The sequence below is a fragment of the Humulus lupulus genome, chromosome 4 (assembly GCF_963169125.1).
Source record: "Humulus lupulus chromosome 4, drHumLupu1.1, whole genome shotgun sequence".
In the NCBI taxonomy this organism is placed as follows: Eukaryota; Viridiplantae; Streptophyta; class Magnoliopsida; order Rosales; family Cannabaceae; genus Humulus; species Humulus lupulus.
Genome location: NC_084796.1, coordinates 30,843,335 through 30,858,483, shown reverse-complemented (window position 1 = coordinate 30,858,483; position 15,149 = coordinate 30,843,335). Strand labels below are relative to the sequence as shown.

Below are 15,149 nucleotides of genomic sequence, written 5' to 3'. Positions count from 1 at the left end.
AAATAAAAGTAAACGTTGCCCATGCAGCAATAAAAAATATATTGTCTTTGCATCACGACCTGTAGGTCGTGCAGTTAAAAAGATAAAAATAAAAACAGAAAAAGACTAAGGGACTGGAGGATCTTGGGGAGCATCCTGGTTGACCACTTCTTCAGCATTAGTTTCTTGTCCCTCCATCCCAGTGGCCAGCGAGATCTTAGGGGAAGCAGGAATCCTCACTCTTTCTTCCTCTGCCAGTCGAACAGCACAGCGAGCGAGCTCGGCGTTTCTTGCATTCTCAGGAAGGTAATTGAAGTTGGCACCCTGGTTGTGCTTCCAGAAATCATAGAAGCATCGAAGAGTGGCATTCTTGTACCTTTCCAAATTACTGGCATTGGCTTTCTCAAGCTCCTCGATCCGGCCCTCCAAGGTTGTAGTCTCTTGTCTACTCGCAGCCAAGTCATCCTCGAGCTGTTTAGCCGCGCGGTAATTGACGCGGTTAGACTCCTTGAACTGGTCCCTCTACTCGGTGGCTTTATCCAGAGATTTTTTCTTCTCCCTCAACTCCTTAGCCAGTTTATTCTTCTCCTCGAGCACCGCTGCAAGCTGTTCGACATATTTCGCTTCGGCAGCTTTGAGTTCATCAGCGTGCCGTTGCTCCAAAGATTTGGCCTGCTCGATAACAGCGCTCGGGCGGAGACGGCTGGCAGTAAGGGTCAGCATTTCCTACGGTCAGAGCAAAGGTTAGACTAACTGTAGAATATAGAAGGGTTGTCTCCAAAGAAAAAGATGACCTACACTGGTAAACTCGTTCAAGACGCGGTTTAAGACCTAATCGACGTCCATCGCCTCTGTCGCGGCCATCGCCTCTCGGCATCGGTCGTGCTTTACAATTTTCGCGACCCTGCCCTTAACCGATCTGAAGGCGCGACTAGTTATGTCACCCCCAGTCGAAGCAGGACTGGCTTGCTGAGTCTGGTCAGTTGGAGCCGCTGGAGATGGAGTCGACCTGGCTGGGGCAGGGGGAGTCTGCTGCTCGTGAGGAGAAGGTGGAGTTGCATTGGCTGAGGGTCCATCCTCTGGGAGGCCTGCATTGCGAGGCTTCTTAGCCTGAGGCGCTTTACTGCTTTCCCCAGGATGCCTCTTGCTTGTTTTCTTTCTGCTCGGGGGAGCCGCAGGAGCCTCAGGGGCACTGTAAATGTCAAACACGTTCTCGGAGTCCATATCTGAAACGGAAGCAAACATTCGAGCAGTGAGATAGTATAAACAATCAAATATGTCATTTCAAGAAAAGAAACGGAAAAAATTGTAAGTGAAATTCCCGAGCTATTATTACTGGTAGCTATACTATAGACTCTACTAGTCTTATACTCACTCTCTGACATGAAGAAGTCTGGACCTAAATTTGGAGCATATTTAAAATTGTTGTCCTCGTCGAATAGGTGACAGGGAATTGACAAGCTATCTAAAAGCGAAATAACTGTACCATTCTCGTCTGAAGACTCGTCCAAGTGTTCGACAGGCCCGGTGGCCTTCTTTTTCCCTTTCCCCAAGGGGGCAGAGTGTAATGCCCCGAATTCCTCGATGAGTTTAACGGCATGAATAGTAGGCCGGGAGGGCCATACTTGCTTAATTATTTTATTAATCGATTAAATGCATGTATATGTTGATTATATTATGATATGATATGAAATGCATGCATATGAGTCCATATTTACAATTACAGGGGTATGATGATAATTTGGCCCGTTGAGGGTAATTTGTGTATTTGGGTGCATAACTTGATTTGTGAATGAGATTCTATTATTATGGAGATATATTCGAGCTAAGCAACATGAGACAGTTATTTTTAGTGGATTAGCGGTTTTACCATAATGGGGTCAATTTTGGGGTAATAGAAATGTTCATTTGATGATAAATTGGGAATATTCGAGATCAGGGTGAAATTTTGGAGGTTTTGACTATATTGTCCCCGAGGGTGTTTTTGGGACCCCGAGCATTAGGTTTTATTTGAGGTTACTTAAGGTTGAAGTAGCTTGTCAGATAGAACATACGATAGAAAACCTTCCATTCTCCCTTTTCAAAGTTCGTTTTACCGTTTGAGCCTTTTTGACGAAATCTTGAGTTCTAGGAGTCGGAATCGAGTGAGGATCGAGGCATAGCGATCCTAGGAAAGATTAGAAGCTTCTTAACCGAAGGATTCGACAGAAAACAACGCAATTGAAGGTAATCGAAGTTTAAGTTTTGAGTTTTTCCGAGTTTCTAAGCTCTGAATTGATTTTGTGAATTGTTGAGTTTTCAGTTCATTCGAGCCTTGGGTTTTGATGCATGGGGAAGCTTGGGAACTTTGTCTTGATGATTGGGGAATGTTTAGGGATGATTTTTGAGGCTTTGGAGTGTTAGAAACGCGGTTGGGAATGGCCTAGGGTGGAGTGCCGCGGCCCTGTTCTTGAGGCGCCGCGGCCCTTCTTTGAAGAAGCAGGTGGAGGCCTTGTGCCTGCTGGGCGCCGCGGCCCTAGCCTCTGGGAACCCTGGGGGCCGCGGTCCAAGGTGCTAGGGCCGCATCCCTTGCCCTGTTTTCACCCCGTTTGCTTGTTTTGACCCCGGAAACCTAGTTTTAGGCCTCAGGAGTGTCCTTGCTACTTGGATTAGCTTGGATTGATCTCTTGGAGGTTAGATAATGGTTTGAGACCCTTGATTATCTTGATTATTAATGGTATCCCAAATGTGTTGTGATTAGGTAACCGCTAAAGGACTAAAAGCTAAACTGTTCTCAAAGGTTGTTCTTTTGCTCATTCTAGCTCGAATCAAAGGTAAGAAAACTGCACCCAAAGTGTGACATGCATGGATATTTGTGAGGCATGTTGATTGTATAAATATGGACATGGATTGAATACAGAATCGACAAAAGTGTTAGTATCAGCTGTGAGGCTGTGACTTATTTGTCAGGCTCGGCAGTGTTACTGGACACAGGTCAAGAAGGGCTGACTTACTTGTCAGAACGGCCTTAGCGTGAATCACGCAAGCCAACAGAGATTAGATCTAATCGACTACTAGCATTGAATGACTCAAGGAGCATTAATGCCTGACCGACCCTGAGGGTCGATGAACAAACAGAGCCTGGAGGCTAGTGGCTTACCCATCAGCCACTCTCCCGCTACAAAACAGAGCTTGAAGGCTAGTGGCTTACCTATCAGCCACTCTCTTTCTAGAAAACAGAGCTTGAAGGCTAGTGGCTTACCCATCAGCCACTCTTCCGCTACAAAACAGAGCTTGGAGGCTGGTGGCTTACCTAGCAGCCACTCTCCCGCTAGAAAAGAGAGCTTGGAGGCTAGTGGCTTACTCAACAGCCACTCTCTCGCTAAAATCATGTGATGTTCATTTGCTTGTTTGAAAGCTTTATGTTCAGTATGATTATAATGATAATCATTTGATAATGCTTATGAGAAATGTTATGTTTTCTTGCTGGGATTTGGCTCATGGGTGCTATGTGGTGCAGGTAAAGGGAAAGAAAAGCTCACCTAGCCTTGAGTGGAGAGCTGATGTGGTGTTGTGTACATATGCGGCCGCTTGACCACCACGGCCAAGGCGTTCTCAGAGGAACTAGGGGGTTTACCCTATTTTTGCCGCTTAGGTCGGCGGGATTGTAAATTTCAAACACTAGTGACCATTTTGTACTGAGAACCTCTTGTAAATGTTTTGTTTAGCTCTGCAGAGCAGTTTGTAATAAAATCTCCATTTCCTTTTTATTGGTTTTGTACCTTAACCTGTTAATCATACTTAGAGCACGTTTTTGACCAAAGGACTCAGGCAATGAGTCAAATTTCCGGTCCACCGTTCACCGTAACTGTTCTGGGGTAGCCAGGGCGTTACAACTTGGTATCAGAGCAATGCCAAGGTTAAGGTTCCTGTAGACTGGCTGGGCATGTACACACATCACTGAAGTCAAGCTCGACTCTTGGTTTGGTAACTCTTTATGTAGTTATGTTTATAAATGCCTAAATGTGGTGCAAATGCTTTACCTGTAAGCCTGAGATATTATGAACTGTCATGTGATACATGCTGAGTGCTGAGTGCCATAAACATGTATCTGTTTGTGCATATTGAATGACTGTGGAATATGATAACTGTCTGCTTGTTCTTGGACCGTGAGGCGGCAAGAGGTTTAGTTATTACTACCTGACCGGCCGTATTGATTGTTGTTTCAGTAAGGTATCAGTGACAGAATGAACCCAGAACAGACAGACACTACAGCTGGCCAGAGTGGTCAGGGTCAGAATAATGACAACAGTCAGGGTCAAGAGAATGACCAATCCCAGATTCCACAGCCAGCACCTGCGAACTGGCAGCAGTTGTTTAGTGATTTGTAGCCTATGGTATTGAAACAGGGAGAGGAGCTTCGTCTCCTGAGGCAGCAACAAGTGCCTGCAGTGGTTAATGTATCAGAGGCACCTTCTGTGTCAGTGCCAGTTATTGGGCAACAGCCTGGGGTTGAAAACAGATTGGAACCTCTTTATGAGCGGTTCAGGAAACAGCAACCTCCAGTGTTTGAAGGCAGCGCTGATCCTATCAAAGCTGAGCAATGGATGAGCATGCTTACCACTATGCTTGACTTTATGAGGGTAGTTGGTAATGAGAGGGTGGCCTGTGCTGCCTATATGTTTCGGGAAGATGCCCGGATTTGGTGGGAAGTGGTTGGCCAGACCAAGGATGTTAATCTCCTGAGCTGGGAGGAGTTTCAAACTTTGTTTAATGAGAAATACTATAATGATGCTATAAGAGCGGCGAAAGCCGATGAGTTTATGAGGCTATAGCAGGGAAGCTTATCAGTTACTGAATATGCCTTAAAGTTTGACCGTTTGGCAAAGTTTGCCAAAGAGCTGGTGCCCACTGATGGGACCAGGACAGAGAGATTTCTCCAGGGGCTACAGCCCAGGTTAGCCCGTGACGTTCGCATCACCGCTGTGGCAGGAGTCACTACTTATGCACAGGTGGTGGAGAAGGCACTCACAGCTGAGAGTGCGGAGATTAAGATCTGGCGTGACAATGCAGCCAGAAAGGATTTCAGGAGGACAGTTCCTCCATTTGTTGGTTCTGGTAGGGGTGTTGGCCCCAGTGATCAGAAGAGGAAGGTTCCTGATACCTTCCCAGTTCCAGGTTCTGACAGGAGACCTCGTGGTGTTACAAAAGGTCGTCCTGGGAGCAGTGAAGCCTGGAAGACTCGTCCTGAATGCCCTAAGTGCAAGAAGCGCCATTTGGGAGAGTGTAGAGCAAAGGCCTGCTATTTGTGTGGAGTAGTGGGTCACCTTAGGAAAGATTGCCCTCAGATAGGGAAAGAAGAACCCAGAAAGGTGGACAGCTCGACCCCAGTTTGAGTGTTCACGTTGACTCAAGCAGAAGCTGAGGCTTCCCCCTCAGTTGTTACATGTGTTAATTGATTCTGGTGCTACGCATTCCTTTGTTGCTAGTAGCATTATTGATAGGTTGTGTAGACCTTGTGATTTTTATGCTGTGGGGTTTGGTACTTTGTTACCCACTGGAGAGATAGTGGTGTCCAGAAGGTGGGTCAGATCTTTGCCAGTGACAGTAGAGGGCAGAGAGTTGTCAGTGGACTTGATAGAGTTAGTTATGACTGACTTTGATATGATATTGGGTATGGATTGGTTGGCAAAGTATGGGGCAACTATTGACTGCAGAAGGAAGATGGTCACCTTTGAGCCTGAAGGTGAGGATCCTTTTGTGTTTGTTGGAACTGTGCATGGACCTCGTGTTCCTATGATTTCTGTGTTGAGGGCCAGGGATCTTTTGCAGAGAGGATGCATTGGATTCTTAGCCAGTGTGGTTGACACCACTCAGGTCATGCCAGTGAGACCAGAGGATACTAGACTTGTATGTGAGTTTCTGGATGTGTTTCCAGAAGATTTGCCAGGATTGCCACCACACAGGGAGATTGAGTTTGTTATAGAATTGGCACCAGGGACGGAGCCAGTGTCCAGAGCACCATACAGAATGGCCCCAGTTGAGTTGAAAGAATTGAAAGTGCAGTTGCAAGAGCTGCTGGATATGGGTTTCATTAGACCTAGTTTCTCACCCTGGCGTGCGCCAGTTCTGTTTGTAAAGAAGAAAGATGGTTCTCTGAGAATGTGTATAGATTACAGGGAACTGAATAAGTTGACAATTAAGAATAAGTATCCTTTGCCAAGGATAGATGATCTGTTCGATCAACTGCAAGGTATGAAGGTATTCTCTAAGATCGACCTTCGTTCTGGTTATCATCAGTTGAGGGTCAAGGAGGGAGATATACCGAAGACTGCTTTTCGTACTAGGTATGGGCATTATGAGTTTCTAGTTATGTCATTTGGATTAACTAATGCCCCTGCTGCTTTCATGGATATGATGAACAGAGTGTTCAGGGATTATTTAGACCAGTTTGTGATCATCTTCATTGATGATATTCTGGTATATTCTCATACTGAGTTGGAGCATGAGCATCATCTGAGGTTGGTTCTACAGAGACTGAGAGAACACAGATTGTTTGCAAAATTCAAGAAGTGTGAGTTCTGGTTGTCTCAGGTATCCTTTCTTGGGCACATTGTTAGTAAGGAGGGGATTAAGGTAGATCCAGCAAAGATTGAAGCGGTTAGAGATTGGCCAAGGCCAAAGATTGCTTCTGAGATTAGAAGTTTCCTTGGATTGGCAGGTTATTACAGACGGTTCGTGGAAGGGTTCTCGAAGATTGCTAGTGCTTTGACTGAGCTGACACGCAAGAGCCAGAAGTTTGTGTGGTCAGATAAGTGTGAGAACAGCTTCCAGGAGTTGAAGCAGAGATTAATTACAGCTCCGATTCTGAGTCTTCCGACAGATCAGGAGAAGTTTGTGATTTACTGTGATGCTTCTCTTCAGGGTTTGGGCTGTGTTTTGATGCAATCAGAGAGGGTTATTGCCTATGCTTCTCGTCAGTTGAAGGAGTATGAAAAGAGGTATCCTACTCATGATTTGGAGTTGGCGGCTGTGGTGTTTGCTTTGAAAATATGGAGGCATTATCTCTATGGAGAGAAGTGCGAGATCTATACAGACCACAAGAGCCTGAAATACTTCTTCACCCAGAAAGACCTGAACATGAGGCAAAGGCGTTGGCTGGAGTTAGTGAAGGACTATGATTGTGAGATCTTGTATCATCCAGGGAAAGCCAACGTAGTAGCTGATGCTTTGAGCCGGAAGGGTCCGAGGCAGATTCATGGTATGAGGCTGATAGCCAGAGAGTTAGCATATGATATGACCAGGGCTGGTATAGAGTTGCTGGTGGGCCAGTTGGCTAACATTACGCTACAGTCTACATTGTTAGAGAGGATCAAAGAGGGTCAGTTTAGTGATCCACAGCTGATCAAGATTAGAGAGGATGTTCTGGCTGGAGCATCCAGAGATTATACAGTGTCTGAGGTAGGTTTGTTGAGATACAAGGGACGGATATGTGTTCCGTTAGACACTGCATTGAGGCGAGAGATTTTGGATGAATCTCATACTACACCTTACTCTTTGCATCCAGGCACCACGAAGATGTACCAGGATGTGAGATCGTTATATTGGTGGCCGGGGATGAAGAGAGATGTAGTAGAATATGTGGCTAAGTGCTTGACATGTCAACAGGTCAAGGCTGAGCATCAGAGGCCGGCAGGGACACTGCAGCCTCTGGATATTCCAGAGTGGAAGTGGGAAGACATCACAATGGACTTTGTGGTGGGCTTACCCAGGACTACTGGTCAGCATGATTCCATTTGGGTGATAGTGGATCGCTACACCAAGTCAGCTCACTTTTTGCCAGTGAGGACTACATATACAGTTGATCAGTATGCAGATCTCTATGTGAGAGAGATCGTGCGACTCCATGGTACACCTAGGTCGATCGTGTCAGATCGGGACCCCACTTTTACTTCCAAGTTTTGGAAGAGTTTACAGACAGCCATGGGGACACAGCTGAAGTTCAGTACAGCTTATCATCCTCAGACAGATGGACAATCTGAGAGGACGATCCAGATTTTGGAGGACATGCTAAGGGCATGTGTACTGGATTTCGGTGGATCTTGGAGTAAGTATCTGCCTTTGATTGAGTTCTCCTACAACAACAGTTACCAGTCTACCATTGGAGTAGCACCTTATGAGATGCTATATGGTAGGAAGTGCAGATCTCCCATCCATTGGGATGAGACAGGAGAAAGGAGATACTTAGGTCCTGATGCAGTTCAGAGGACCAGTGAGGCTTTTGAGAAGATTAGAGCTAGAATGCTTGCTTCTCAGAGTAGACAGAAGAGCTATGCAGATCCCAAGCGCAGGAACGTGGAGTTCCAGGTAGGAAACTATGTTTTCCTCAGAGTCTCGCCATGGAAAGGGGTGAGAAGGTTTGGGAAAAAAGGCAAGTTGAGTCCTAGATTTGTAGGTCCATTTGAGATCCTGGAGAGGATTGGTCAAGTGGCTTACAAATTGGCTTTGCCTCCGGCGTTGTCTGCCGTACATAATGTGTTCCATGTATCAGCTCTTCGGAAGTATATATCTGATGTGGGCCATATTCTGAGTTATGAAGATCTGGAGCTTGAGCCAGATCTCTCCTTTGAGGAGCAGCCAGTTCAGATACTTGATAGAAAGGACAAGGTCCTCAGGAATAAGACAATACCTTTGGTTAAGGTATTGTGGAGGAACAACAAGGTCGAGGAGGCGACCTGGGAGCTGGAGTCGGATATGCAGAGTCAGTATCCCGAGCTGTTCAGGTAAATTTCGGGGACGAAATTTCAGTAAGGAGGGGATAGTTGTAATGCCCCGAATTCCCCGATGAGTTTAACGGCATGAATAGTAGGCCGGGAGGGCCATACTTGCTTAATTATTTTATTAATCGATTAAATGCATGCATATGTTGATTATATTATGATATGATATGAAATGCATGCATATGAGTCCATATTTACAATTACAGGGGTATGATGATAATTTGGCCCGTTGAGGGTAATTTGTGTATTTGGGTGCATAACTTGATTTGTGAATGAGATTCTATTATTATGGAGATATATTCGAGCTAAGCAACATGAGACAGTTATTTTTAGTGGATTAGCGGTTTTACCATAATGGGGTCAATTTTGGGGTAATAGAAATGTTCATTTGATGATAAATTGGGAATATTCGAGATCAGGGTGAAATTTTGGAGGTTTTGACTATAATGTCCCCGGGGGTGTTTTCGGGACCCCGAGCATTAGGTTTTATTTGAGGTTACTTAAGGTTGAAGTAGCTTGTCAGATAGAACATACGATAGAAAACCTTCCATTCTCCCTTTTCAAAGTTCGTTTTACCGTTTGAGCCTTTTTGACGAAATCTTGAGTTCTAGGAGTCGGAATCGAGTGAGGATTGAGGCATAGCGATCCTAGGAAAGATTAGAAGCTTCTTAACCGAAGGATTCGACAGAAAACAACGCAATTGAAGGTAATCGAAGTTTAAGTTTTGAGTTTTTCCGAGTTTCTAAGCTTTGAATTGATTTTGTGAATTGTTGAGTTTTCAGTTCATTCGAGCCTTGGGTTTTGAGGGTTTTGATGCATGGGGAAGCTTGGGAACTTTGTCTTGATGATTGGGGAATGTTTAGGGATGATTTTTGAGGCTTTGGAGTGTTAGAAACGCGGTTGGGAATGGCCCAGGGTGGAGTGCCGCGGCCCTGTTCTTGAGGCGCCGCGGCCCTTCTTTGAAGAAGCAGGTGGAGGCCTTGTGCCTGCTGGGCGCCGCGGCCCTTGATGAAGGGCGCCGCGGCCCTAGCCTCTGGGAACCCTGGGGGCCGCGGCCCAAGGTGCTAGGGCCGCAGCCCTTGCCCTGTTTTCGCCCCGTTTGCTCGTTTTGACCCCGGAAACCTAGTTTTAGGCCTCAGGAGTGTCCTTGCTACTTGGATTAGCTTGGATTGATCTCTTGGAGGTTAGATAATGGTTTGAGACCCTTGATTATCTTGATTATTAATGGTATCCCAAATGTGTTGTGATTAGGTAACCGCTAAAGGACTAAAAGCTAAACTGTTCTCAAAGGTTGTTCTTTTGCTCATTCTAGCTCGAATCAAAGGTAAGAAAACTGCACCCAAAGTGTGACATGCATGGATATTTGTGAGGCATGTTGATTGTATAAATATGGACATGGATTGAATACAGAATCGACAAAAGTGTTAGTATCAGCTGTGAGGCTGTGACTTATTTGTCAGGCTCGGCAGTGTTACTGGACACAGGTCAAGAAGGGCTGACTTACTTGTCAGAACGGCCTTAGCGTGAATCACGCAAGCCAACAGAGATTAGATCTAATCGACTACTAGCATTGAATGACTCAAGGAGCATTAATGCCTGACCGACCCTGAGGGTCGATGAACAAACAGAGCCTGGAGGCTAGTGGCTTACCCATCAGCCACTCTCCCGCTACAAAACAGAGCTTGAAGGCTAGTGGCTTACCTATCAGCCACTCTCCTGCTAGAAAACAGAGCTTGGAGGCTGGTGGCTTACCTAGCAGCCACTCTCCCGCTAGAAAAGAGAGCTTGGAGGCTAGTGGCTTACTCAACAGCCACTCTCCCGCTAAAATCATGTGATGTTCATTTGCTTGTTTGAAAGCTTTATGTTTAGTATGATTATAATGATAATCATTTGATAATGCTTATGAGAAATGTTATGTTTTCTTGCTGGGATTTGGCTCATGGGTGCTATGTGGTGCAGGTAAAGGGAAAGAAAAGCTCACCTAGCCTTGAGTGGAGAGCTGATGTGGTGTTGTGTACATATGCGGCCGCTTGACCACCACGGCCAAGGCGTTCTCAGAGGAACTAGGGGGTTTACCCTATTTTTGCCGCTTAGGTCGGCGGGATTGTAAATTTCAAACACTAGTGACCATTTTGTACTGAGAACCTCTTGTAAATGTTTTGTTTAGCTCTGCAGAGCAGTTTGTAATAAAATCTCCATTTCCTTTTTATTGGTTTTGTACCTTAACCTGTTAATCATACTTAGAGCACGTTTTTGACCAAAGGACTCAGGCAATGAGTCAAATTTCCGGTCCACCGTTCACCGTAACTGTTCTGGGGTAGCCAGGGCGTTACACAGAGGGCCTCTCTGCAAGGGGAGTGCCAACAGGTTCCTTGATCGTGACCCCGGTTTGTCTCCTTCATGGAGGTGACACTGGTGGTTGCTGCTTGGGTTCCTCTCCACCCGTGGCACTCCCTGCTGTTGACTCCCTCATGTCTTGATGAGGGGCCAAAAGGCCGACCAGCCTTAGGTTAGCCTCTGTGAACAGATGTTTGACGCTTTTTTCTACGTCAGTCATGCTGGCCAAGAGGGCTGATCTCAACTCCATGTCTGGAGTTGGGTCTGGTCACAGCCATAGGCCTGGAAAGCATTAAAAGTTTAAGAGAATTTGGAGGAGAACACTAAATAAATATCAACAGCCAGTGGTACGAAAGTTTTACCTCCTTGCGTGAAGGCCAGATTATGCGCAACCATGTCGGTCGTGAGGAAAAACTCCTGGTAGTACCTTCCCACATTCGATATATGGGTGGTGTCAGTCAGGAAAGTGTGCCCAGTTTCTTGATGACAGAAATGAAAAAACCCCGTACCTTCTTGGTTGGGGTTAGACTTGAGGTCAAACAAGTAGTTAACCTCATGAGGAGTTGGCACGGGCCATTTTTGTGGCTGTAAAGGATATAGAGTGTTGCAAGCATTCTATATCCATTTGGAGTTATTTGAAAAGGGGTAACTCCGAAATAGTTGGCCACCCTTTGGAAAAATGAATGAAGAGGCAAGGTAGCCCCTACTTCAATGTGGAACCTCGACCAGGCGCTGAAGGCACCTTCGGACAGGTTCGCCCGTTGATCTTGGTTGGGTCGGACTAAGGTCACCCCTGTGAGATCATACTTCCTGATGTAGTTGGCGATCATCCTAATCGTCACTCGGCTCTCAGGTACTAAGTACCACTCAACATCTGGCTGAATGGCATGTCGGGGCTGAGCATGTGTTTGGATATTGGGGTCAGGAATATTATCAGCTCAACCACTGGTCGAGGGAATTTCAGCCGGAGGAGCAGGCTGATGTGAAGGATTGGGGGTTTCTTTTTCTGGGCTTTGGTTTTACCACGAGCCATATTTTGAGTAAGGACAGGTGGGGTGTTTGAAGCGACATGAGAAAATGGAATGTCAGGTATCAGTGATGATGGTTACTCTTCGTCCTCAAGCAGTTGAGCCAATAAGTCGTCATCGATAGGTCTTTCTCCTCCCCACAGATCTTGCATGAAAGCTGCGAACAGATAAAGGAGGAGATAAGACACATATCTTAAAAACTTGTGTTAAAAGATGGAATAGCGTTGCTCGTGTATACGACCAGCAGCATTCTAACAGAAACAATAAGTTTTATGCGAGCAATTTGAAAAATAGATTGAAAAGTGAAAATAAAAAGTTTTTTGGAAATAGAGCTTTCTCGACTCCGAAGGGGCGGGAAAAACGCAGTTTTTCAACTAGCCTAAAAATTGAATTTTTACTTCGATTTTACGCCCTAAACTTACGATCTTGACTATCAAACTGGCTCCTAACTCCTACTAAACAAAACTACGCTACCCTATCAAGCATCAATCGGTATACACACAATCCTCATGCAATTCTACCCAAGAACACGAAAAATTTCAGAACTCAAAACAGGCATGTAACAGTATGCATGGCATGTCAAAGAGCAGGAAAGTTGAAGAAATTTACCTAGATGAAGATTGGAGGTTCTGAAATGAAGCAACTTTGGGCGTACGAACAGAGGATCTTTAGAACAAGCGACGGATGATCTTCAAAGTTTCTGAGCTCTGGGTTAAGTTCTTGAGGGTTCTTGGAAAGAAAAGGGCAAGTAAAAAGTGAAAAGGTAAATTTGGGGATTATTTATAATGGCTGAAATATGATAAAAAAGGGTAATCATGAGTTACCTTTTTCAAGGCATGGGGGAGTGTAATAGCCGTCAGAAGGGTTACTTGGAAACCGAAAAGGCATGATTGGACGTGATTAGGTCTCCTTTTTCGAGGAAGCACGAGTGGCTCTGACAGATTTCGTGGGGTATACGAAAGGTTAGTTTCCTAAGTTTACTTATTTCTGGTCGCAATAAATAAACTCGGGGGCAAATTTTTATCCAAAAAACAGTTGTGGATGATGTGGCATGAATTTTTGACATGTGGCAGAGATGCTGCTCGCCTGTCAACCAGAGATACTTCCATATGCGAGGTTCAAATTTTATATAGGGCCAACTTGGTCGTATACTCCCTTTATATATGTATAAATTTGTATAGTTGTAATGATAGCCGAGAATATCTCTTCATTATAACTTGAATATCCGGTTATTAAGGAAAGATATGATTAATTGACAGATGTAACCCTCCTTGAGCCTATAAATATACAAGAAATAGCTCAAGGGGGGGGGGGGGGGGGGGATCTTTTTTCGAATCCTCTTTTCTGATATGAGAATAAGAGGATTGATTGCTATTATCCATCGTCTGTATTGTTTCTCCTTCTAAGGTTTGTGAAACTCAAGAACCCTAGTTCTTTGATCACACCTTTGAAGCTCAACATTAATAATAGTATCAAGTGGACGTAGGTCATTACCAATCTTTGGGGCCGAATCAATATAATTCTTGGTGTTCTTTACTTTCCATTAGATTGTATTTTCAAGCATCGTACTATTTTCCTATCGTATATTTGACTCCGTGTCGTTGGCTAATTTAAGGGTCAACAGTAACTAGTAACCCTAATAGAAACATCCAAATTCGGAAAGAAAAAAAATAGATATGAAAATGTAAATGGGTAACCAATTATTCTGATGGGAGCATTCAAATCCGAAGAAAAAAAATGTGATGAAAATGTGAATGGGTAACCAATTACCCTAGTGGGAACATCCAAATTTGGGAAAAAAAATTAGATATGAACCCTGATAGGAACATCCAATTTTGGAAAGAAAAAAATAGATATAAAAAAAACGTGAATGTGTAACTAGTTACCCTGATGTAAATATTCAAATTGAAAAAAAAATGATATGAAAACGTGAATGGGTACCCAGTTACCCTGGTGGGAACATCCAAATTTGAAAAAAAAATATCATATATGAAAACGTGATTGTAATCAGTTACTTAACCTAAACAAGAAAAAAAAAATAGTCATGATCTTTACAAAAAAATGTAAAAAAAATTAATTTGATTTTTTTTATGTATAGTAAAACAAATAAGTACAGTAATAAAAATTGATAATAAATAATAATATATTTTGAGTTGAAGGGAAGGATACTGAATAAGAAACTTTCTCCACAAAAGTTTTACAAAGATGGTGGAGAAATAAGACGTCATAGAGAAGAGAAGTTGAAGAAATAAAAACTAAAAATAGTAAAGTGAAAATGTATTTGTGATTTTAAATTATAACATTACATTATGAAAAAATAAACATTAAACTATACAAAAATAATAAAATAAATTAAGTTCCCTTTTCAAAATACTAAACCAACTAAGCTTAGAATGGGGGTAGCCTACGAGCGAAGAACTTCCTGTTATATTATTTTAAAATAATATAACATTAGATTAAATAATGTGACAAAATGTGATTTGTCACACAAATGTGATTTATCACACATTGTAACATATTATTGAAAGTTACAAAATTGGACACATGTGTGTGTCCAAATGTAACATATTTTGGAGTTACAAAATCAGTTACAAATTTGTAACTCTCAAATATTACCCAATAATGTGTAGATTTTATGCTACACATTTTGATTTGAATTTCTCTAAGCCATAAGTGAAATGGTTGTTGGAGGCATGGTTTTAACCCCCATAATATTTATGGAGGTTGCAAAGTTATGTGGGAAGAGGAAAAAGTCGTTTGGAAATGCAAAAAACATAGTTTACTGAAATTGGAGCTGTGGCTGCGGCCACGAGTGTTCCAGGCCGCGGCCTGGAGGTCCGAGGCTGGTGGCTGCAGCCAGGGATGCTGGCAACCAATTCCAATTTCTTTTTACCATCTTGAACGGTTCTAACAACGCATGTAACTCTAAAATCTCTTTTTTAATTCCATAATCACCCAATTAAGCATTGGTGACAGAGATGGGGTTGGTGAATTTGAAATTCAAAGGGTGTCTCAAAACTCTATAAATAGGAGCCTAATGCTCACT

At 43.7% G+C, this 15,149-nt stretch overlaps 1 protein-coding gene across 1 annotated transcript in view; it reads right to left on the bottom strand.

The window, feature by feature from the left end:
• Nucleotides 1-501: 501 nt before the first annotated feature.
• LOC133832046 (uncharacterized) overlaps nt 502-15,149 on the bottom strand; it is a 49,401-nt gene continuing 34,753 nt past the window's right edge. Inside the window, exons 2-3 of the mRNA XM_062262437.1 lie at nt 895-1,205; nt 502-705 (exon numbers count right to left, since the gene is read on the bottom strand). Of these exons, the coding sequence (XP_062118421.1) occupies nt 502-705; nt 895-1,205 (515 nt within the window). The remainder of the gene's footprint in view (nt 706-894; nt 1,206-15,149) is intronic.